General features: G+C 49.1%; 1 protein-coding gene across 1 annotated transcript in view; it reads left to right on the forward strand.

Moving 5' to 3' along the window:
- The window catches only part of LOC147679834 (uncharacterized), a 104,874-nt gene that overhangs the window by 10,020 nt on the left and 68,613 nt on the right, over positions 1-26,241 (forward strand). The window contains exons 2-4 of the mRNA XM_086943390.1: positions 7,096-7,141; positions 17,976-18,168; positions 18,333-18,503. Of these exons, the coding sequence (XP_086799516.1) occupies positions 7,106-7,141; positions 17,976-18,168; positions 18,333-18,503 (400 nt within the window). The 5' untranslated portion in view covers positions 7,096-7,105. The remainder of the gene's footprint in view (positions 1-7,095; positions 7,142-17,975; positions 18,169-18,332; positions 18,504-26,241) is intronic.

Genomic DNA, 26,241 nt, shown 5'->3' on the forward strand with positions numbered 1-26,241 from the left:
TATAGGACAACTACCTACTATTTGGAGACAGTACTTTTAACAGGAACGATAATTAGGGTGAACCAAAGGCTAATAAGGCAGGTCACATTTTTAAACACTTGCAGTTAATGAAATGTTTAAGCCAAACCTGCAATATGAACGTTGCCCTTTCGGCCCCTAAGAAAGAGAGCTGTTGATACAGGAGGGCATTCCTCAGAATTAAAAATCATTCAACGATCTACATACCCCAGACATTTAGTTACACTTGGTCAAACACAAAGGTCCATGTTTCAATAAATGTTGCAATTATTCAAAAATGATAGACAACTGTTATTCAATTTTAATGAATGTTAAAAGTACGCCTGCACAGTACGGGATGGTCCAGTGCATCTCAGTATGTTGCAAATAATTGTAAATTTGAAGGTCGTTTAAAGAAGCCCCATTGTGAATGATTCTGAGAAAGTAATTAGTCTAGATTATCTCTGTGTGTCTTAACATTATTGTAGCATTTTATGGGAAACATATGTAGGTGTTGTAAATCTTAGAATGTGTGTGATTTAAGGTAGTGCAGACCAGACCCTTTCCAGAACTTGCAGAGTCATGCTTTAGTCCACTTCCAGACAGCATAGAGCAGAGTAGGACACTCTCTTGGTGGGAGAATTGATTTACTAAACCAGTTTCCTTTGAGACAACTTTATATTGATTTGTCTTTTCATTTCTACGACTTTGATCAATTTGAACTTCATATTTACTAAAAGCATTCATTTATTTATTACTGATACTAATTTGAGGATTTGGATTTGTAAACCTCTTAACCCTTAATGACATTTTATGGTGTGACACCTTCACCACTGTGTCTTTGTTGTGGAACCTAACATGTTTCATGCTACTTAAATGTATTGATTTGTTGAGAAGCCTCAGTCGTGGCTCTCGATTCATCAGATAGCGCTTTATAGGTCCCAATTTTGCCCAAAAGAAAAGTGCTGCAACAATATCATAGGAAATGTGTACAGGGCCTTTAACAACGAATAAAGCCCTCGGCAGTGAATTACAACGCTATAGTAATATACAGGCAGTAGAACAAGGAAGTGCATCTGCTGCTGGAAGAGTCTGGAGTGAAAAGCTGCGCCTGCAGCTCATGGAGATCTGGATCCGACCAGCACTCCCTCCTCATGGTTTACCTTTGTGACCTTTGTCTTCCGACCAGAGTCAATGGTGTGGTATTGAACCTGGTCGAGAGGATTGATAACGTGACCCCATGACCTGGTGGCGTCAAGAGCAGGAATACCAGAGTACCGTAGAATGCTTCCTTCCTTGTATGCAGCTGATGAAAACTTGGATCAGCACACCTGCAAACAGGTGCCTAGCTACCACGGGTGCAGCGGCACTAGGGAGCAGAGGCTTGAGGGGCCCACTCAAACCTCATTATTGCTATTTCACATTTCAAACAGTGGCAGTTGGAGACATTTACTTTATTTCATTAGGGGCCCTTTACAAATTGGCTATGCCGCTGCCTGCAACCTTCCCATTGCAAGTTTCACTCGCAGAAACGTGTGATCTCAGACACAATGTAGTAGGGTCCTGAAAGAACTTTTCTACAGGTCGTGTGGTGCACCCTATTTTATCTATATAGAAGGTGCAAGTTATCACTGCACTAAAAAATACATGTACGTTTCTGAGATCTTGAGAAAAAACGGCGCAATATTTTACGAAACGCGGTCAGATGCTTTGATAGCAAAATGTATGCTCCCTGGACAAGAGCATGGTACTTATTGCTTTAATATTTGTAGAAGTGTCTTGCGAGTAATTTATCAAGATCCCCCCTGGCATGATAACACTGACGGATCGGAAACACAGCTGAACATGACACTTATACAAGGTGTGAAGCAAGCACTGACTTCAAAGCAACAAATGACGTGATGCACGAAGAATGCCTTGCAAGCCACCGCCAGATCGCGCAATAACCACTCCACGCTGATGCTTTAGCGTAAAAGGCCATTTATTAGGACAGGGTTGACAATCAATTCAAAAGAACACCCATAAACAGTTAACAATCCCCCCCTCAATTCTTCCACACATCATCCACTCTCATCTTCCACTTACTCAACTCCCCAATTCACGCCACAACCTCTTCACTTATATCATTCATTTCCACCCTTCTCATTCAACCTCCTCCAACATCTACAGTCATTGCACTCCTGCCTGCCTCCCCCCCATCCTGCACCTGTATCCCCTCCCCGGAAGGGTGATTCTGCCCGTCATGGACTCCCCACCCCTCCCAAGTACCGCCAACCATGGAACCCCCGGAGGGCGGTTACCTGCCCCACCCAAGTAGTGCACCTTTCGTCTCAGTCACGCCGACACCAGATAGACTCATTCCACAACAGACTGATAGCATACCGCATTTCCATTAAATAATACGCATTTCCCATGTACGAAAGGTGCACTCCATCGTCTCGGAAAAGAAGAGATTCCTCCAGCCTCAGGCCTGTGTGAGCAATGACTTTGATCCCTTTCTCGGCACAAAAAAAGTCTCATGGCCCTGTTCAACTTACGCCGCGCTCTTTCAATGGCTGCCGGCTTCAATGCCCCCCTCCAAACACGTTGTGGCACAAACTTTGTCCAAACAATGCAGGCGCCAGCCAGATTGCTCCTCATGGCTTCCAAATCCCGCTGCATCAAATGTAGTAACGCCACTCCCGACTGCTTGACTAAGTCATTTTCCCCCAAATGGAGCACAATCGTGTCCGGGCAACCCAGCTGGGCCACCTTCCACCTTCCTACTCAGCCAGGGCAGCAAATCGCCCCAACGAATGCCACTCTTACCCCACCACTGGACCTCATGATGGCTGCTCCTCAGTCCAATGCTACGGCCGTATACCTGTCTGTCCGCATATTTTGAGGTCCAGTGAACCAAGGAGTGCCCAACGATCCAGGTAACCGTCTTGGCCCCTGGCCCCCGGACGCAACCTACGAAGAAAAAGAGATTAGCACCACAGCAAAAACCAGAAACCGTGCCAAAACGGATGCCCCCAACAACTCCCTCAACACCCTCCCCCCAAACTCATTTGCGCACGTAGCGTTCACAACAACGAGACCGCCACTGCCCAATCCTCCTAATTCTACTCAGTAAAGGGGACCTAGCTGGATCGAAACCCAAATAAACCATGCTGTAAAAGGAAATCCCTACCAGTTTGCCTGAAATCGTGGTCTGGGACAGCCCCTTATCCATACAATGTAGCACAAAACGAAACACACCTTGCTCACAGTCACTTTCAGGCATACGCCATGTGCTCCTGGTCCAACCCAAAAAAGCACTGAATTCAGACCACGCCAATCTGTAGGAGCGCCTTGTGGAGTCTGCTATGGATTTCTCAACCAACTCCACAACTCTCACTCCCCCCAGGCCCAGATACCCTCCGGCACCTTGGTCTTGCAAGCTTCCGCTCCCGGTGCGAGCCTCCTGAAACGTTGCCACTGCGAACGAGACAACGCATCCGCAATGTCATTGCTCGCACCTGGGACATGTTGCGCGCGAAACAGCCCATTGAAACGCAAACACAGCAGCATGAAGCTTCACAGCAAGCGCAGCACCCGCAAATCCCTCGCCCTCTGGTTGTTCACCAAATTCACCACCATTCTGTTATCCACATGAAAAAGCACAGATATGTTCTGAAATTCCGGCCCCCAAACCTGCATCGCCACCAACAATGGAAAGAACTCCAGAAAGGCAATGCTCCTTCTCTGCCGCAACCAATGAACCGGCCACTGCTCTGCACACCATCTCCCGTCCCAGAAAATTCCAAAACCAGCTGCACCTGCTGCATCCGAATAAAGCTGCACCTGCCACACCATCTTATCATGTCCAAAATCCATCGATACCCCATTGAAGTCATCCAGAAGGCCAGCCAAACTCGGAGATCTGACTGGACCCCCAAAGCGACTCGGACCCTGTGGTGAGGGAGCACCGCACCTGACATGGCCATGCCAAGGCACCTACAAAACGTCCTCCTTGCCCTCACTACCCGGCACGCAAAGTGCAGCAAACCCAGAAGACGCTGCACTGACAGCAAATCAATCTTCCGGACTTCCACCACCTGCAACAGAAACACCCGGATTGCCAACACCTTCCGCTCCGACAAGCGCGCCTGCCATGACAGTGAATCAAGCTCGTTACCCAAAAAGGTCAAACAGCAACCGGGCCCTGCCGTCTTCTCAGGCACCAAAGGAACTCCAAACAACTGTGCTAAACTCTGTAACTGCGCCAACGCCCTTCCACACTCACCAGTCTCTCCGCGTCCTACAAACAGAAAATCATCCAAATAGTGCGACACCAGCCGGTGTCCACTCCAGTCCACAAAGGCCCACTGCAGAAAGGAAATGAAAGTCTCAAAGAGCGCACAAGAAATCGCACACCCCATCGGCAAGACCCTGTCCACAAAGATGACCCCCCCAAACTGCATCCCGAGCAAAGAGAAGTCCGCCGGATAAATGGGAAGGAGGCGAAAGGCCGACTTGATGTCACATTTGGCCAATTCCGCCCCCGTCCACACCTCCGCACCAACCCAATGGCATCATCGCCTGACGCATACAGCACCCTGGAGTCCTCTTCCACAATGAAATCATTCACCCAACTCCCCTCCGGCCATGACAGATGATGGATCAGCCTGAACTCCCTCTGCTCCTTCTTAGGTACCACACCCAAAGGTGAAATAATCAGGTCCGACATAGGCCACACGTCAAACGGGCCAGCAATCCTGCCTTCCCTCACCTCCTTCTGCAATTTCTCCTCCACCGCCTTCGGCAATTCCTTCGCAGACCTCAGATTCTCCGCCCACCTTCTCTCCTGAGGAACATGATACCCTACCCGAAAACCTTCTGTAAAACACCCAATGCAACTTCAAAGCCGCCTCTCTATCAGTGTACCGAGAGAGCCATGGACCCATGGCCACCACATCAACCGGAGTAGGGGCCCTTTGGCCAAGACTGTCCCCTTTGTAATCCTCCACTGCTCGGAAGGAGTGGCCAGCGTGAAATACTGCGTAACCGGGTGACGCCCCCACACTTGGAACACTCCTGCTTGAATCTGCAGGGGTGTCGCGTGCAGAGGCCTTTATTAAAATTCCAACATGCACCGATTGTGACTCCCCCAGACTTGGGCTGCTGACCAGCAGTCCCTGTGTAGGTAGCTTGACTCCCTGTCCCCGCGGAAGATCCCAGACCATCTGCCCCAGACTGGGCGGGACGCGACTGAAAAGACGGGTAGGCAACCGGAAGGCCACTCGCCGTGTGAGTAGATTCCGCCGCCTAGGTAGATGACATCCATTGCACCCAAAGCTCCTGATCAATGTCCCCCCAAGGTTTGTCCGGGTTAACACTAATCCTGGGACTGAACTCCGCGTCATAACTGAGCCAGGCAAATCCTCCAAAATACAACTGAACTTTCCAGATGACATCCATATATTTGAAAAGAGCTATCGCCCTGTCCCCATGCTTCTCACAATAAATACTGGCATAAATCAGAAACGCCGACGTCCAATTTTCCATCGTAACAGGCACCCTCGGCCGCCACATCAACTCCCACTCCTCCTCCTTGGACCCCTCTTTAGCCTGAATCTCCCTGTGCAACAGTTTAAAGACATCAACGTACTCATGCTTCCATATCCTTGACCTCGTCTTCTCCGACAAATGAGACCCAAGTGGCATCGCCAAGCCCATATAAGGCCACTTCTTCTTATGCTTCTCAGGTTCCTCAGGTTTATCAGTTTGCACACTGGCGACCACCATCTGTGCTTTTCCATCCCCCAATTTTGCCCCAGAACCCCCTTCCTCCCCTCCGTCTCTGACAGACCAATCGCCTACCCTAACTGACCTGCACACCTTCTTACGACCCTCTTTTGCCCCATCTTCCCACACATCCCACCATGCGCCCTCACCTGAGAGTTTGCTGGGCACCACCCAGTCCTTCCATCTGGCCTCCGTCGTCTTCAGTCCCACCTGCGCGACCCGACTGGCACCGGTCTGTGTCCCCTGTAACACACCAACCTTTGTTGTTGCCACTGCATCCGACCCCAAACAACCTTCCTCACGCAATTCCCCTTCTTCCAACTCATCATCACCCTCGTCATAGTCCAATTGCTCCTCATCCACCACTTCAACCACAGCTCTCCGCACTTCACTCAGCACTCGCTTCGCACCCTTCCCTCTCACACCAGGCACAAACTCGCACTCCAGAACAGCTCCTGCCCGATCCCGCGATGGAGGGCAGGCCGCCGCGGACCCCCCTGCTGCTTCGCCCTGGCGTTTGGAGGCCGTTTTGCGCCCCGCCGGCCCACCCCTGCCTCTGCCAGCTGTCACCACTGGTGTGTGCCCCCCACCCCCCCAGGCCGTTTGGACTGGGCTAAAGGACATGATCACAGAGCCTTTTCTCAGTGTTTAGCTTGCCAGGTGCCTAAGAATGCAGAAGCACTGTGTGATTTTTGAATCCACCTGCAATACCTATTGCATCCTTTACTGCACACTGCATAAAGGGCAATCTATTGAGGAGTCCTTTCATTCTGTCTTGTTTATATAGTGATGAAAAATATATAGAACTACTGTGACCTTGGACCAGATTCCACCAGAAATGGCAAAAAGGTACAGAGAGGATCTGAAATTATTATAATAACAATAATGGTAATATATTGTTTAAGTAATTATCATGATATGCAAAAACCTGAATATATAGACAGCAGACAGCTCATTCTTCGAGCTCTTCAAAGCAGTCTTCTTGGGCTGAGGTTTGCCCCGTACACAAGATGCCCCTGGGCATATGACTCCTTCATTGCTAACTACTTCCAAAGCTCAGGCCAGAGTTCTAGATTCGCTCAAGCAACATCACCTGGACTTATTTTAAAGACATCTACTTGTTACCCACACTTGAGTGTATATTGCATCTTAATATCAGCAAGGGGGGTGGGTTCAAAACCATGTGAATTAGCACATACAGTGCACAAGAGTCCCAACCAACCAGGTATGTTAAACTCATTTTCTTATGATTTACTGTTTAGATGACAGAAGAACGCTTCATTTGGCTAGAGTAACCATTTACTTTTGTATTTTTTTTATTACCAACAGTGGAATCACCATGAAGGGTTATGAAATGAGCCGAACAAAAGGAAAGGTAAGATGGCCGTATGCAGATTCCAGAGGAATCCTTACATTTGCAGCATTACCGACTTGTGACTTACTCTGAGCACTTTGGGTGGGTGGGTGGATTACACTGGGCCAGAACCAAGGGATCTTCCACCATGTACGGGCACAAGAGCCCAGGCGCTTCTGCCAAACAGTGACACAGAACCAAGGGCTCTTCTGCCAGACAGGGGCACAGAACCAAGGGTGCTTCTATCAGACAGGGGCACAGAACCAAGAGCTCTTCTTCCAGACAGGGGCACAGAACCAAGGGTGCGTCTGCCAGACAGGGGCTCAGAACAACAAACAAATACAACAAATACATTTGTAAAGCGGCTACATACCCGTGAGGGTCTCAAGGCGCTGGGGGGGCTGCTCTTGATTGACGAGCTAGGTCTTGAGAAGTCTTCTGAAGGCCAGCAGTCCTGGGTCTGTCGTAGGTTGGTGGGGAGAGTGTTCCAGTTCTTGGCGGCGAGGTAGGAGAAGAATCTTCCGCCGCCGGTGGTTTTCGGATGTGAGGAACTGTGGCGAGGGCGAGGTTGACAGAGCGGAGGCTGCGGGTGGGGGTGTAGAAGCTGAATCGGTCATTGAGGTATCCTGGTCCGGCGTTGTGGAGGGCCTTGTGTGCGTGAATGAGGAGTTTGGAGGTGATCCTCTTGTTGACGGGGAGCCAGTGCAGGTCTCTTTGGTGGGGTGTGATGTGGCTGCGTCATGGGACGTCGAGGATCAGTCGTGCTGCGGCGTTCTGGATGCGTTGCAGCCACCTCAGGAGCTTGGTTGTTGTTCCTGCATAGAGGGCGTTCCCGTAGTTCAGTCTGCTGGTGACAAGGGCATGGGTGAAAGTCTTTCTCGTGTCAGAGGGGATCCATTTGAAGATCCTGCGGAGCATTCGGAGGGTGTTGAAACAGGATGCGGAGACTGCGTTGACTTGCTTGGTCATGGAGAGGGCAGAGTGTAGGATGATCCCAAGGTTGCGTGCGTGGTCGGTGGGTTCTGGGGCTGTTCCTAGCGATGTTGGCCACCAGGAGTCGTCCCAGGCTGAGGGGGTGGAGCCAAGGATGAGGACCTCCGTCTTGTCTGAATTCAGCTTCAGTCTGCTGTGCTTCATCCATTCGGTGACAGCCTTCATTCCTCTGTGGAGGTTGTCTTTGGCGGTGTGAGGGTCTTCGGTGAGGGATATGATCAGCTGGGTGTCGTCGGCGTAGGAGATGATGTTGAGGTTATGTTGTTGTGCGACACGGGCGAGTGGTGCCATGTAGATGTTGAACAGCATCAGGCTGAGGGAGGATCCCTGTGGGACGCCGCAGATGATCTCGTTGTTCTTGGAGTGGAAGGGTGGGAGGCGGAAACTCTGGGTTCTGCCGTAGAGGAAGGATGTGGTCCATGCTAGGGCCTTCTCTTGGATTCCGGCGTCATGGAGGCATGCTGTTAGGGTTCTGTGGCAGACCGTGTCGAAGGCTGCTGATAGGTCCAGAAGGATGAGGGCGGCTGTTTCTCCTTTGTCCATCAGGATCCTGATGTCGTTGGTGGCGGTGATGAGGGCGGTCTCGGTGCTGTGGTTGCTGCGGAAGCCGGACTGCGATGGGTCCAGGATGTTGTTATCTTCGAGGTAGCGGGTCAGCTGTCTGTTGACAATCTTCTCCATGGCTTTCGCCGGGAAGGGGAGCAGGGAGATGGGCCGGAAGTTCTTGAGGTCCTTGGGGTCCGCCTTGGGTTTCTTCAGTAGAGCGTTGATCTCGGCGTGCTTCCAGCTCTCTGGGAAGGTTGCTGCCTCGAAGGAGTTGTTGATTGTTTTCCGGAGATGGGGTGCGATGGTTGCACTGGCTTTGTTGAAAACGTGATGAGGGCATGGGTCGGATGGGGATCCAGAGTGGATAGAGTTCATGGTCTTGATGGCGTCTTCGTCACTGACATTGGACCAGGTGGTCAGGCGACTAGTGCGGGTGGAAGTCGCAGGGGTGGTGGTCTCGGTGGTGGATGTGGGGGTGTTGGAGTTGAAGCTGTCGTGGATGTCGGTGATCTTGCGGTGGAAGAAGGTGGCCAGTGAGTCGCACAGGTCTTATGAAGGTAGGATGTCGTTGGTGTTGAAGCTGGGGTTGGACAGTTCTTTCACGATGCTGAAGAGTTCTTTGGAGTTGTGTGCGTTGTTGTCTAGGCGGTCCTTGAAAGCGGTCCTCTTGGCGGTCCTGATTAGAACCAAGGGCAACTCTGCCAAACAAGGGCTCAAAACCAAGGGCTCTTCTGCCAGACAGGGGCACAAACCTAAGGGCTCTTTTGCTAGATAGGGGAACATAATCAACGGCTTTTCTACCAGACAGAGGCACAGAACCAAGAGCCTTTCTGCCAGACAAGGGCTCAGAATCAAGGGCTCTTCTGCCAGACAGGGGCTCGGAACCAAGGGCACTTCTGCCAGACAAGGGCTCAGAACCAAGGGCACTTCTGCCAGACAGGGGCACAGTACCAAGGGTTCTTCAGCCAGACAGGGGCACAGAACCAAGGGCTCTTTTGCCAGACAGGGGTACACAATAAAAGGCTTGTCTACCATACTGGGGCATAGAACCAAGGACCCTTTTGCCAGACAACGGCTCAGAACCAAGGTCTCTTCTGCCAGACAGGGGCTCGGTACAAAGGGTACTTCTGCCTGACAAGGGTTCCGAACCAAGGGCTCTTCTGCCAGGCAGGGGCACAGAACCAATGGCTCTTTTGCCTGACAGGGGCACATAACCAAGGGCTCTTTTGCCAGACAGGGGCACATAATTGAAGACTTTTCTACCAGACAGGGGCACAGAACCAAGGGCCCCTCTGCCAGACAAGGGCTCAGAACCAAGGACCCTTCTGCCAGATAGGGGCACAGAACCAAGGGTGCTTCTGTCAGACAGGGGCACAGAACCAAGGGCTCTTTTGCCAGACGGGGGCACAAAATCAAAGGCTTTTCTACCAGACTGGGGCACAGAACCAAGGGCCCTTCTGCCAGACAAGGGCTCAGAACCAAGAGCCCTTCTTCCAGACAAGGGCTCAGAACCAAGGGCTCTTCTGCCAGACAGGTGCACAGAACCAAAGGTGCTTCTGCCAGACAGGGGCACAGAACCAAGGGCTTTTCTACCAGACAAAGGGACAGAACCAAAGGCTCTTCCACCAAGTTAGGGCACAAGAGCCCAGCCCAGGTGCTTCTGCCAGACAGGGGCACAGAACAAAGGGCTCATCCACCTGGTAGGGGCACAGAACCAAAGGCTCCTCAGCAAAATAAGGGCTGGTAATGATGGGCAGTAAAACACATAGATTGATAGAGTAACTTTTATTCATGTAGGTGGGTAGAGTCAAGCATGGCTTGATGAGACCTACAACAACTGCCCCAACTACCACATACATCTGTACGTTTCTCTCCTCGTGCACTGGGGACAAAGAGGCATTTTGTGCAGGAGGACCTGAAACCACCACATTCCAAGTAATTTCTCCATAACATTGCTCCCTTATTACAAAGACAAAGAGTAATCCAACAAAATGGATGCCCATCTGTAAGGACCCATCACGGCCCTACAGGATCCATACATTAACAATACACATACATTCCTTCACTTGAGGAACAGCCCGGCAATTTTTATAATCATATTCTTTTTTTTTTTATTTTTATTTTTGAAAACCTTTATTGTGCAATAGCAGAAGAACAAATACGGGCCCACAACCATCCGGCCGGCCACGATACCATTTGAAGCACTTGTGCAAGCAATGCGGCGACTCAGTAGCACATCAGTACAAAATGACAATCAATTAGAGTTACACTGGATATCACCGTGTTACTGAGAAACAGGAGTAATGAAGGTTAATTTTAAAATTTTTATTTTTTAGAATAAAATATTTTTAAGATAGTAAACCAAGAAGAGGAGAGTCCGTACAATCCCCTTACGACATGAGCGGGCAACATCGTCACGTGAAGACTAACAAACAAAGTAGAAACCTCCCAGCCAGCATGGCGGCACAAGGATATATGCAACAGGATTATCAAGCAACCATAATGCACCATGTCTACCATCACCCACCTCGTACCAAACCCGCCCGCGGACCCAAGAAAGAAACAGGAGAAGAAAAGAGTTTAAGAGAGAAAAGAAAAATAAGGCCCATAGAAACTAAGACGGAAAAATAAAATTCCCCACCCCCGACCCCCCACCCTACACGCATGCAGAGGCTACAGCCTACCCCCCCCCCTCCCCCCCCTCAGCAGTGTGCCTGTCGCCCAATAAAGAACCCAAAATATAGAAACGAAAGAAAGGAAGAAGAGAAAAAGAACATCATGTAAAACCAGAGGAGGGCCACATCCAAATTCTCCCGGTCTCCCCAGCCATACGTTTGTATTCTACCCCATTTGTAAGAGCAAGAACAGAAAGCATCAAGCACAAAATTGAACGGGGAGAGTCATCACATATCACAGCAGTACGTGTTGTGGAAGCGCCCCAGGCCGAGTCCCCACCGGCCAATCAAGCACAAGTTGTAAAGAAAAATCTCCTAGCCTTGGCCAGTTCGCTAGCGTCCCCCTAAACATGGCACCCGAAGAGGACCCGCCCCAGACAGAACAAAGGAACAAAATGGCCACACTCGGCAGAGAAGAGGTGTCCAAAAACAAAATGGACATCGCCAGTCACAAATAGTTCCACGGACCCAAAGGAGGGGCGTTTCCAGGTTCGCCCGATGATGTGCATTCCATTGTAGGGATAGCAAAGCTTGCGAGATGTAAGCAACAAAGGGAACCAGTAGCTGCGTTAGCGACGTCAAAAACAAAAGTATCGATACCATGGGTGAGGTCACAGGCTTCGGCAGGGAAGGAAACACTGTAACGCCGCTGAGGTAGGCGGACGACAGTCCGCAAACACCAACACAGCCGAGAGACCGCTCCTCCCTGCACTCGTGTGGCAACAGTGTAGCCCAGTCAGGAATCAGTGGAGGCAAATCAGTGCAGTGTTGAAAACAGGCTAGTGGCGCACATCCCAATGCAAGTGCGGCATCGTCAAGCTTCTTACCCAGCACTCGGGAGCCCTCTCGCCATTCGGATCTCAAATCGGCAAGAGCGGCAAGAACAGTACCATAGGTTAACACAGGCTGTTGTTCCAACATCTCCGCGTTACGAGATGTGACACACGGTCCAACACACTGCTCAAGTCCATGCGGGGCGACCCAGTCTTGAGTCGAGGTATCACCCACCCTCACAACCAAAGAGCCAGCCGCCATTGCCACCCCGTCAGGGGATTCACAAGAATGTATGGGCGAAGCCGGCACTGAGAGGCTAGAGTCCAAGCTGCTGGTTTAGTCCGGACACGCTAGCAATGGGCGACCCACAGTGAGAGTCTCCCCCTTTTCGGCTCAAGGCGGGGGCAAACTCGGGGGTGAGCCACGATCACCAGGCAAGTGCCGGAATGGGGTCAGCGCAGCGCAGCTCACCTTCAGCGTTCCACAAAGAGAAAGTAGCAGAGTGAGCTCCCACTTGGCCGATGTATACAGTCCGCATAAGGGTCTGTCTATTTCCCTTGCAGCAGGTGGCGTGTTTCAGAATGCCAGCTCCGCCCCGGCTCGACCTTCCGACGTCGCTCCAGCAGCATCCGGCGGTGTACGATAACAAAGGTCCCAGTTCCAGGGCTAGAAAGGTCGTCAAACAATCCTATCAATATCTCCGGCTATCAGGCAGGCAGGGACATCGGAGGAACGCGAACAACAACAGCGCACTTTCACAGTCGTCCCGCTGCCGCGCTATCACAGGATGAGGGTCAGGATATCGTTGCGGGAGACAAAGGCTTGCGGAGCCGGGAGCCTACGCGTCCGTCTCAGTCGCCATCTTGGCTCCTCCCCCCTATAATCATATTCTTAATGTTGCCATTAGTCTCAGGGGACTTGTTTAAGGGGCGACTGGGGAGCCGTGCAGTGAAGTTCATTAACCCACTTATGCCCATGGCAACGCTAATCAATTAAAGCGCCTACGTGTGCATGTTGAAAGAGCGACTAATGGAGCCCTGTAATTAGGTGAAAGTATGCGACGCTGATCATTCCAAGTGGCTGCGCATGTTGACCGGTGGTTAGGTTAAAGTCGTGAGAGGCGGGACAAAACGCTGCAAGGTTAGCACAGCAGGGAAGTTAAAAGTCGACGCTGCAGCGGGACGATTGAAACTGAAAGTAAAACCTTGTTAATGGCAGTGCAGGCGTGTGGTGATGTTAAAGTAAAACAATCATTTACAATGCAATGGTTTTGCCTTTGTTAAAGTTAGAGCTATTGGCATTGCTCTTGACATTATTTTAATTTATGTTTTTTTTAACATAAATAAATGGCATTGTCATTTACAATGCCACTAGCTTTATCTCTCGCAAATGACACACACAAACACACACAGAGCCCCCTCACACACACACCCACACAAAGCCCCCCACACACACAGCCACACAGAGCCCCCCCCACACACAGCCACACAGAGCCCCCCACACACACAGCCACACAGAGCTCCCCACACACACAGCCACACAAAGCTTCCCACACACACAGCCACACAAAGCTTCCCACACACACAGCCACACAAAGCTTCCCACACACACAGCCACGCAGAGCCCTCCACACACACCCACACAAAGCCTTCCACACACACCCACACAGCACAAGCAGGCAACAGGGGCACATGGAGGCACAAGCAGGCAACAGGGGCACACGGAGGCACAAACAGGCAACAGGGGCACACGGAGGCACAAGCAGGCAACAGGGGCACACGGAGGCACAAGCAGGCAACAGGGGCACACAGAGGCACAAGCAGGCAACAGGGGCACACGGAGGCACAAGCAGGCAACAGGGACACACGGAGGCACAAGCAGGCAACAGGGGCACACGGAGGCACAAGCAGGCAACAGGGGCACTTACGGAGGCACAAGCAGGCAACAAGGTCACGAAAACTGAGGCACAAGCAGGCAACAGGGGCACAAAAACGGAGGCACAAGCAGGCGACAGGGGCACGAAAAAGGAGACACAAGCAGGCAACAGGGGCACACGGAGGCACAAGCAGGCAACAGGGGCACACAGAGGCACAAGCAGGCAACAGGGTCATGAAAACAAGCACAAGCAGGCAAAAGGGTCACAAGCAGGAATTGTAATTTAGACGGGGCTGAAGTGGAGAACGGTCAGCAGGGAAGTAGTGCGGCTGGTGCAGTGGTACCTGGCCGAAAGGTGAGAGGGGCTGTCTGCACCCCAGTTTGGACAGTTTCCACTACCTAACAGGGATTGTTGGGAGGGGGGCGTACTTCTTGCTTGCTTTAGGGCTGTTACTTCGGGGACGCAGTGCACGCTCCTGCCTGCTGCCTGCTGCCGCCGGGACACGACAACAGGCAGGGAGAGGACAGGCTGGGAGAGGGCAGGGAGGGGACAGGCTGGGAGAGGGCAGGGAGGGGACAGGCTGGGAGAGGGCAGGTTGGGAGAGGGCAGGCTGGAAGTGGACAGGCTGGGAAAGGGCGTGGAGGGGAAAGGCTGGGAAAGGGCAGGCTGGAAGTGGACAGGCTGGGAGAGGACAGGCTGGGAAAGGGCAGGGAGGGGACAGGCTGGGAAAGGGCAGGCTGGAAGAGAACAGGCTGGGAGAGAACAGGCTGGGAGTGGGCAGGCCGGGAGAGGACAGGCCGGGAGAGGACAGGCCGGGAGAGGACAGGCCGGGAGAGGGCAGGCCGGGAGAGGGCAGGCCGGGAGAGGGCAGGCCGGGAGTGGGCAGGCTGCAAGAGGGCAGGCTGCGAGAGGGCAGGCTGGGAGTGGGCAGGCTGTGAGAGGGCAGGCTGGGAGAGGGCAGGCTGGGAGAGGGCAGGCTGGGAGAGGGCAACTGGGAGAGGGCAGGCTGGGAGAGAACAGGCTGGGAGTGGACAGGCTGCAAGAGGACAGGAAAAGGACGTCTGGCTAATTCTGGCCTAATGTCCTTGGTGATGAAGTAGCCTCCGCCTTCCTGGCCCCCCAGGTACAAAGGGGGGGGGGGCAGAATAACAGCAGGGATACTGAAGTACCTCGACGGCCGTTAGAAGGAGCGGGGAGGAAAAAAGATAACAAGCATTGACATAGGCAAAGTCTTGCAGCCAATGCCAGACCGATTGGCTTAGCCAGTGCTGGTTTGGTCCACCGGTGGAGGTTCTGTCTTTCATTATGAAAGTAGCTGCGAGTCTTCAAAGCTGTAGAATGCTGGCCCTCCGTCTTTGACACATCCCAGTCTGCACCTTCAGATGTATATTTATTCCATAGTCAAGATGATTTTTGTTAACGTATGTTTTTTCACAGAGAGACGGCTTTATCGAAGGCAGCAGTTGGAAATTAAGTTGTTCATGTCGTGCTAAGGCCTGGTCTGCTGTATTGGTATTTAGTCAGTAAGGGAAGGTTGTAAACAGTATCCCGAGCAGTCATCTGAGGACTATCTGAGCGTGCTATCGCCAAAATATCTTCCTCACGAAGCAACACAGCTGGAAGTCATCTAATCATGACTAAGCAAAAAGAATGTATGCCCCTAACTTATTTTTGTCGAGTTTTGGTAAATGCCCTGAAGTCTGTATTGTGCTCTGTGACGCAGATGTTGAATAAGATGAGCACAGCAGTGTCGTTGTCCGTATTCAAAGCACGTTCCACAAAGGCACACTCGGGTCATATTGTGAGATTGAAAAAAAGTTAACAATCTTACAAAATACATATTAAGCTTTCCAGTGTATGCCGAAGGAGACCACCTGGCAAGAAGGCAGATTGGGAGCACTGACTGGAAATTCAGAGCAAAAGGTTAAAATTCAGGACAAACAACGAGCGGGACACATTGACTCACCTGTGACCCTGGCCAACCCCGAGCACCTGTGCGGTTCAGAGTCTGCAGACTCAGCCGGGCTGCCAGCGGCCTCTCGGGCCGGTCTCATCTGAGGCGGCTGCAGTCAGACCCCCCAGCTGTCTCCGGCCTGGCTACATACAGCGCCCCCAGTTTGCTGCCCCTGCAGCATCACTGCCGTCGCCTCGAGCTCGCTTCTCTGCCACTCCTGGCTTCTCAGCCCGAAGCGCGAAGGATGCTGGAACCTGTAGTTCTAAACCTCCCCCCCGCTATAAAGTGCGTGGGGGCAGGGCCCAGACAGTAGGGGTCTCATGCGTGGGGCACCTCGAAAGGAACAAGCGCCTTGAGGGGCCCAGCATGAATGAAGTGTGCGCGGGCACGCCCCCGTACCCTGGTATTAGGGGAGGGGGGGTGTGACAGGACAGCGCAAAGGTGGTCTTCAGGGAGCCATATATCCCGCTCCTGTGTTTACGGAATGTAGCGCCTGGGGATGGAAAGGCTGGTCACCCCGCGAGGAGCTATGAAGGGAAGGATGGCGCTGACACGAGGCTGCTGTGCGGGGGCAGGGGTCCCGAGACCGGGCTTCAGATCCAGTGCCCAGAGCGGGCTGAGAGGCCTCTAGGAGCTGGCTCTGTGGACCCCCCCGCATCAGACCCTGGCGTGCACTATAGGAGAGTCTGGACCGCCCACGCCTGGAAGACCGGCCCAGAGGGGGTTAAATCTCGTCAAGAGGGGGTTAAATCTCGCAGCGGGGACGGGTACACACACAGCGGGAGTCGGGGGGGCCGACCAAAGACACGGACAGCGGGAGTCAAGAGGGGGGAGGGGGGGGCGAACAAAGACACGGACAGCGGGAGGAGGGACGACATGAGTACCAGTTACATTACAAGGACATATTCATTTTGGTAGGCACGAGAAGACGAACTGATTTTGCACAGAATTACATGAAGTTGAAAAAACAAAGAGCCACGGACAGTGGGAGGGGTGGGGGGGGGGGGGCGGAACGGCACAGACGACATGAGACGCAGCAAGCACTTACCAGAGGAAGACTTCTTCCGGCGGCGGTCGGCCTCGGAATGGCCCACCGCCGCATGACATGGGGCCAAAAGCGAAAATCCGGTCCAAAATGACGGACAGCCCACATCTCAATGAAAAAACTTCCTTTAGTCATATGCACGTGGCTATTTGCATACCTGTGGTTTTTTAGGTTTTGCCTAGTTAATGAAATAGGTCTAGTTGTATATGCGTCCCCTATTTCCAGGGGCGGGAGAGGGGGCGGGAAAGGCGACCACGCCCACTCGAGCAGGAAGGCGGGTGCCGGCTCAATGCCGGACCAGATTCGGGGGCGTTGACGAGAACAGGCTTTCGGCTGACGTAGCCAAAAGAGAAAAATTCTCGGGAACGCCCCCGAATCTGGTCCGGGATTGACGGACAGAGCCCTCTCACAATGGCTAGCCTCCATTTATGGAGCTAGCCAATGGGAGGAGGGGGCGGATACCCGACCCCACAGAGAAAAACATAAGGTTATCCTAGCGCATGCGTACTTCGTACGCATTTGCTAGGCAAAACCTAAAAATCCGAATATAGATGTGGGTTACATTAAAATAGCCCGAGCAGAGTCTCGGTGGCGCTAAGAGGAGACACAACATACTCTGCATGACGTGCAGCAGGCAAGGCAAGTTAATTTTATTTTTATTATTTGCCACTCGCCTTACCCGCATGCATGCACCCACCCACCTACCACTTAGTTGCCTGCCAGCACCCCCCCTCCCTCCGGTGCACATACGTGCTAGTCGCCCCTGATATGTTACCATGATAAAAGATACAATCTGCAGGGCACAAGTTGGAATTCTAGCAGCTTCAACTCAGCTTTTCATCCTTTCACATATGATAAAATGATTACATTGTGAGTGGTTATGCCCGACCACTATCAGTTTATGAGAGTCAAAATCTGTGGTAAAAGACCACTCAACCATTGGCTACACTAACGGACTCTAGCTGGTAATCTCTTCTCTTCACCCACAATAGGAACCTTTGCAGCAGTGGTCGTGCATGTACCACCAGAGTGGAGGCAGCTCTTCCCAAGTAAGCAGAAACCATCTCAACTTCTCCTACCCAGTGCCACCCTACATGTACCTGAGGATGATTGTGAGGAAGGAGATAGTCTTCACGCCGAGAGCGAGGACCCTCATAGACATGCTGAAGAGGTTTGAGTTGAGAGGTGAGTTTCTTCTAATAATTATTTTTCATATTGGGTCCTCACACCTTGGTTTTGTACCACCATACACCCATGAACTAAAAAGAATAAACTTTACCATGGCCCTTTATAACGTGTCTGTCCTATGCATTCATACCTTAAATATCATACCATATCCTCATTTTCAGATCTTGTTGCAAAGCGTACCTGGTATATAAGCTCTTCAAGGCCCGCGCCCCGAAACCCAGATGCACATTCGCCTGGTTGGGACCAAAAAGTCATGGTGTCCAGTGAAGAAAGAATGTCTTCTTGGCATGCTAAAATGCGAAGCAAAAAACAAAATGCTAATGGAGAGGAAGGTAAGTTTCCAGAAGACTCTTCCACCAAACAACACTTTGGGGCTTATTTACAAGCCCCTTGCGATACCGGTACATCAGGTTTTCCCATATTAAAAGTGATACACCAGTGGCGCAAGGGGCTTGTAAATGAGCCCCTTTGAGTCTGCAGTATGAGCACAACCATAGAGGCTGTAATTGAATGAGACATGTTACAGCCAAGAGAATAACACACCGAGGCTCACAGTACAGATGAAAAACCCCAGTGAGCCACCTCCCACTTGCTGCTCTTTGATGACAGTTTGTGACAGTCATTGTTCTATATTAGGGATTTATCTTATGTACTGTGCACTTTCTGCTGTTTGATGACAGTTTGTGACAGTCATTGTTCTATATTAGTGATTTATCTTATGTACTGTGCACTTTCTGCTGTTCGATGACAGTTTGTGGCAGTCATTGTTCTATATTAGTGATTTATCTTATGTACTGTGCACTTTCTGCTGTTTGATGACAGTTTGTGACAGTCATTGTTCTATATTAGTGATTTATCTTATGTACTGCGGTAACACAAGGATCTCTGCGTCAAAAGCAACAATCCACTCTGCTGTCCATACAAAAGACAGATTTGGGATCTGCACCATACCTGTTCTTTGCAGCATGCATTTTAACCCTCTGTGCTACTTTATGCTACTAGAGAAATCTCTGGACTCTCTCTCTAAAAGGAACATTAATCCCAAGAGTTGTACTGACTTTTTTTGTTGCTGCCAGAAAGCTGGGTGCACAAGGAATTCTTCAGAAGGTGTTTTAAAATCATAAATTATTGCTAAGCACAGCACCCCCCCCCCCCAAGGTTGAGCGCAACCTCTCCAGGTAGGTCATCGCCCAGTGCGGTCGCACCAGTCGCACTGCCATAAAGCCGGCCCTGATCACTTAGCACAGTTTGATTCATTTTAATTACAGTGCGTCCACCACTCAAGCTATTCAGGTACTATTTCTTCTTCCTTCCCCCACCCACCACTTTTCCGTGTTTCTGCCCCTGCCATCCTCCCCACTCCTTTCAGTCTTTACTTTAAACATTAGCACACACACCATCAACTGGCCATGTGACTAATTTCTCTAACTGTTACCCAATTGTAAGAAAGGTACTTACACTGCCACTTTGGCTAAAACATCCAACACGTTGCCCTATTTTAAAAACCATGTACCTGGATGGCTATTTAGAATGTACGTACTTTGAAAGCGCAAACATTTTTATATTCATCTCTTCTCATTTGTGATAGCCAGAATACCTGTATTTAAAACCATGCCTTCTGTCATTTACTTAACACACACAAGTATATTTCACACATCACACGCCACTGCCTGTGTTTCCAAGATGTCGAAGCCACATTCCAAGCAGACACATTGACTTCGGATCATTAGCAATGGTTGCAAATGTCAGAAGTATTATGCCCATGACTCAAGTCTGAGCAAGTTTCCACAAACACGTTTTCTTTATAAACAAACACTCTTCTTTTCACCACATGCTGTTTAATTTGACTACTTATATTTATTGCCTTTGTCCTCTCTTCCTGAGTGTTTCCAAAACTATGTGGGTATTCTTTGCTTTCTATTGTTCCATCTGTACACAATTTCACTCACACCATTCCACTCCACACAATTCCACGCCCAGCAATTCCACATCACACAATTCCACTACACATCGAACAATTCCACATTTCACAATCCCTCGTCACACAATTCCGTCCATGGCACATAATTCCACTCTACGTCACTTGATTACACTAAAGGCCACATAATTCCACTCCATCCCCATGCCACATAAATCCAATCCACATAATTCCACTCCAGTCCCAACCGCATAATTCAACGCCACTCAATGCAATACAATTCTACTCCATGCCACACAATTCCACATCATGCCACTCAATTCCATGCCACATATTTCTACTCCATGCCATATAGTTCCACACCACTTCACAGAATTCCACTCCATACCTCATAATTCCACTCCACAAAATGTCATTCCACAGCACACAACTGCACTCCATATCTAACAATTGCACTCCCGCAAAATTCCATGTCTCACAATTCCACTTCCACACCACACAATTCCACACAACACACCAAAATTCCATGCTACATAATCCCACATTACATAATTCCACTCTATGCCACATAATTCCACTTCACATATGTCTCATATACTCCACACCACATAATTCCACGCCACTCAATGCCACACAATATCATGCCACACAATTCCATGTCACATAATTCGACTCCTATCTACATTACACAAGTGCACTCGATATCACATAATTGCACTGTACGTGCATTCCACACTGCTCAATTCTGTGACACATAATTTAGTTCTGTGTCATAGCATTCCACGCCGCATAATTCAACTCCATGCCACATATTTCAACTCCACATATTTCTAATCCAGTCAAGACCACATAATTCCACTCCACGCCATATATTGACACTCCATTGCACTCCACACAAGTCCACTAAATGCCACACAATTCCACTTCACACCACATAATTCCTAATCACACCACATAATTCCACTCCACACCACACAATTAAACTCCACCCAATTGCACTCCTCCACACACAATTCCAGCCCATGCCACTCATTTTGTTGTCGCCTAGGAGGATCAATAAAATCAGAATGGGAGGTCGTTCATTTTCTCATCTTTCTCCCTCCCACTGGAACAAGTTACCAGACGACATAGCGCTTGCCCCACCTTAGGGCATTTTAAAATTAGTCTTAAAATCCGAATGTTCAGTCACTAATCAGTTGTCTCCCCTCGGCTCTTCTAATATTTTGGTGCCAAGAGATCTTCTTGGGGATGATTCATTTTGCGCCTAACAAATGTTAATAATAATAATAATTCTACACCACATCATTCAACTCCATTCCACATCACATATTCCCACGCCAGATAATTCCACTACACATATTTCCAATCCACTCCACACCACATAATTTCTCCTCATGACACATAATTCCACTCCACTCAATGCCACACAATTCAATGCCACACTATTCCACACCACACAATTCCATGCTGCATTATTTCAAGCCACATATTTCCACTCAAATAAAAAACACAATGCCATGCCACACAATTCCACACCACATAATTCCACTCCATGCTACATAATTCCACTCTGCGCCACCCCACATAATTCCATGCCATGCCACTCAATTTCACACCACATAATTCCATTCAACATTATTATTCTCCTTTCAACAAAGCATAATTCCACACCACACAATTGCACGTCCTGCCACCCAATTTCACACCCAGCTACAAAATTCCATACCAAATAATTCTACTCTATCTCACATAATTCCATACCATACCACATTATTCCACACCACACTACTGATCCCAAATAACGTCACACAGTTGCATTCCATTTCTTATAATTCCACTCCACACAATTGCACTCCACATCATAAAATTCTACTGCACACCACACAATTCCATACCACACAATTCAATGCCACATAAATCAACTCATGACACATAATTCTACATCACATAATTCCATGCCACATAGTTCTACTCCACAGATTTTCAATCCTTTCCACACCACATAATTCCTCTCCATGACACATAATTCCACTCCACTCAATGCCACACAATTTCACTTCACACCACATAATTCCACTTCACACCACATAATTCCACTCCACACCACACAATTAAACTCCACCCAATTGCACTCCTCCACACACAATTCCAGCCCATGCCACTCAATTTTGTTGTGCCCTAGGAGGATCAATAAAATCAGAATGGGAGGTCATTCATGTTTGCATCTTTCTCCCTCCCACTGGAACAAGTTACCAGACGACATAGCGCTTGCCCCACCATAGGGCATTTTAAAATTAGTCTTAAAATCTGAATGTTCAGTCACTAATCAATTGTCTCCCCTCGGCTCTTCCAATATTTTGGTGCCAAGAAATCTTCTTGGGGATGATTCATTTTGCGCCTAACAAATGTTAATAATAATAATAATTCTACACCACATCATTCAACTCCATGCCACATAATTCCACATCACATATTCCCACGCCAGATAATTCCACTACACATATTTCCAATCCACTCCACACCACATAATTTCTCTCCATGACACATAATTCCACTCCACTCAATGCCACACAATTCAATGCCACACTATTCCACACCACACAATTCCATGCTGCATTATTTCAAGCCACATATTTCCACTCAAATAAAAAAACACAATGCCATGCCACACAATTCCACACCACATAATTCCACTCCATGCTACATAATTCCACTCTGCGCCACCCCACATAATTCCATGCCATGCCACTCAATTTCAGACCACATAATTCCACTCAACATTATTATTCTCCTTTCAACAAAGCATAATTCCACACCACACAATTGCACGTCCTACCACCCAATTTCACACCCAGCTACACAATTCCACACCAAATAATTCTACTCTATCTCACATAATTCCATACCATACCACATTATTCCAAACCACACTACTGATTCCAAATAACGTCACACAATTGCATTCCATTTCTCATAATTCCACTCCACACAATTGCACTCCACATCATAAAATTCTACTGCACACCACACAATTCCATACCACACAATTCAATGCCACATAATTCAACTCATGACACATAATTCTACATCACATAATTCCATGCCACATAGTTCTACTCCACAGATTTCCAATCCTTTCCACACCACATAATTCCTCTCCATGACACATAATTCCACTCCACTCAATGCCACACAATTCCATGCCACACTATTCCATACCACACAATTCCAGGCTTCATTATTTCACGCCACATAATTCCACTCCAATAAAAAATAAAAACAATGCCATGCCACACAATTCCACACCACATAATTCCACACCACGCTACATAATTCCACTCTGCACCAACCCACATTATTCCATGCCACACAATTCCACACCACATAACTCCACTCCATGCCACATAATTTCAGTCAACATTATTCCTCTCCTTTCAACCTAGCATAATTCCACACCAAGAAATTCCACGTTGTAAAACATAATTTCATGCCCAACTACACAATTCCACACCAAAAAATTCTACTCCATCTCACATAACTCCATACCATAACACATAATTCCACACCACACCACTGATTCCAAACCACGTCACATAATTGCAATCCATGTCTCTTAATTCCACTCCACACAATTGCACTCCACCTCACACAATTCTACTCCACACCGCACAATTCCATACCACACAATCCAATGCCAAATAATTCAACACCTTGCCACATACTTTCACTACATGGCATGTAATCCAATGCCACATTATTCGAATCCACTACATAAAATCCACTCCACATAATTCCACTGTGTGACACATCATTTTGCTCCGTTACATAATTCCACTACATTCCACATAATTCCACTACATGCCACATAATTCCACTCCACTCCACAACAGCTAATTCCACTTTACTCAACACCACACAATTTCACACCACTTAATTGAACTCATCACATAATTCCACTCCATACCACATATTTCATTCAACTCCACTGCATGCCACATAATTCCACGCTAATCAACGTAGCACAATTCCATGGCACGCCACACAATTCATGCCTGCCTAATATAATTCCACCCTACACTACATAATGCAACCCCACAGAATTGTATTCCATGCAACACAATCTCCCAATACCAGGCCACACAATTTCAAGCCATGCAACAAAATTTCACACCTCATAATTCCATGCCATGCCAATTAATTCTACTCCATGCCACATATTTTATTCCATGCCCTTTCATTCCACTCCACTTACCACTGCACAATTCCATGTCATACAATTTCATGCCACACAATTCCATACTACATCACATAATTCGTATCCACACCACATAATTCCACGTCATGCCACATAATTCCACACTTCACCCCACATTTCCACTCCATTCCATGACACACAGTCACTCTACTCCACTACACACAATGCCACTCCGCTCCAAAATCAAAAGTGCATTAGCGCTGGATGCATCATAGTTCGTTTTTATTATTATTTTTAGTCATGTTGCTATACAGCATGGCTACAAATCATTCTCAAAGTTTACAATGCCCATGCTGTCCAGCTGGAACAACAGGCAATAACAGAGGCAATATTCTCAAAAGGAGACCTGTTGCCGTTTCCAGTTCTTGCGTGCCACTGCTCCTGAATGGCTGCAGGTTGACTTGGATCCAACGAGGTCCACAGTTGACAGAAATGAACCCTGTTGCCAGGCAACAAATTTGCCACAGTTACTACACTAAGTAACAGTGAAATTCTGCTGCAAGTTAAAATGATGGATTTTTGTTTTGTTTTCACATAATGTTCATAATTTGCCCCTCTGCTCCTTTCTTCTGCTCCTCCTGGTCCCCACTATTGCTTCACGGGGGGGCAGGTAGCACCAAGCCTTTGGTGAGTGACCCAAGAATGATGAATAGAAATACTTTCTCTAACACTACCTAGTCACTGGGAAATCCTCTGGAAAGCATCCCATTCTCTTTTTTACAGCTCATCAGTGCCCTTATGGAAGCCAACCAGCCAATGCCAATGGCCTAGCCAATGCCAATGGCCCACCCAATGTCCATGGTCCACCCATGGCAAGAGCACATTACTCATCCTGATAAAACCCCAAAAATATTCCCAGAACACAATCCAATGTTCTGGACTCACACCTCAACTAATCACTCCCCTGCCCAGAAAAATCACATTGGTGGAAACTTTTCCATGCAATCTGCATATTTTTCTGGGTAGCATTCCTGTTCCATTATTAGGTCTCAGCTAGACAGCGCACGCGCTGCGCTGTCTCTTGGATACATTTTCTTTACACACATTGGGCTTACAGCCCCTCCATAACTTACTTAGCTTCAGTGTTGCTCTAATTTGCATCGCTCATATTCTTCATGGCATGCATGTGTCATGTCCCCATCTTTTTTGGGGTTCAAGCACTCCATATGAGTGCTTATGATTTCAAGCCGTCCCCCATATCCCCATCCTTGTTTCTTCTTTTGCCTTCTACTTTCACAACACACATGTTTCACCCTCTCCACACACCCACCAGTAGCGGCCGGTGTCAGAGGAGAGTGGCGGGGTGGGAGGGTGGGGGGCACGACAACAAAAAAAGGTTAACAGAAAAAAGAACTTACCTGCCGCCTGCCTCATTGGCGGTCTTCTGCTCCTTTTGTGGCTCCACTGCAGGCACAGGCTCCCAGAAACCCCTGCGGCCAATCCTGAAGTTGCGCTTATGCATGAGAGCAGCTTCAGGATTGGCCTGAGCGCCCATGATTTGTGCTCCCAGGAAGATTGGAAGTCTGTGTTTGGTATCTCCTACCTGGCAAAGCAGCTGGGTTGGAGAGAGCTTCCGTGCGATTGGCTGTTTGGCCTGCCTGAGGCGGCCGACGAAACCCTCATGCACAGTGATAACTGTGCAAACCGACTCCCATGGGTGCCTGTTATCCCCCTGGCCCCACTCCAAGAATCTGGGAAACAAAATAAAATGATAACAAACCACAGTTTATTATCATTTTCTTTGTTCTTTTTTTTACGCTGCTGGAAAGGGGGCGACGCTCATGTACCCTAGTAGACGAGCCGCTGCTGGTTTGGCCTTTCCCCTGTCTGTCTGCTCCCTTCCCCGTTGTTATGTTGGGTTCTTCCCTCCCACCTGTTTCCCATCTGCTGCCCCTCA

Source organism: Lissotriton vulgaris, chromosome 11 (assembly GCF_964263255.1).
Source record: "Lissotriton vulgaris chromosome 11, aLisVul1.2, whole genome shotgun sequence".
Taxonomy (NCBI): Eukaryota; Metazoa; Chordata; class Amphibia; order Caudata; family Salamandridae; genus Lissotriton; species Lissotriton vulgaris.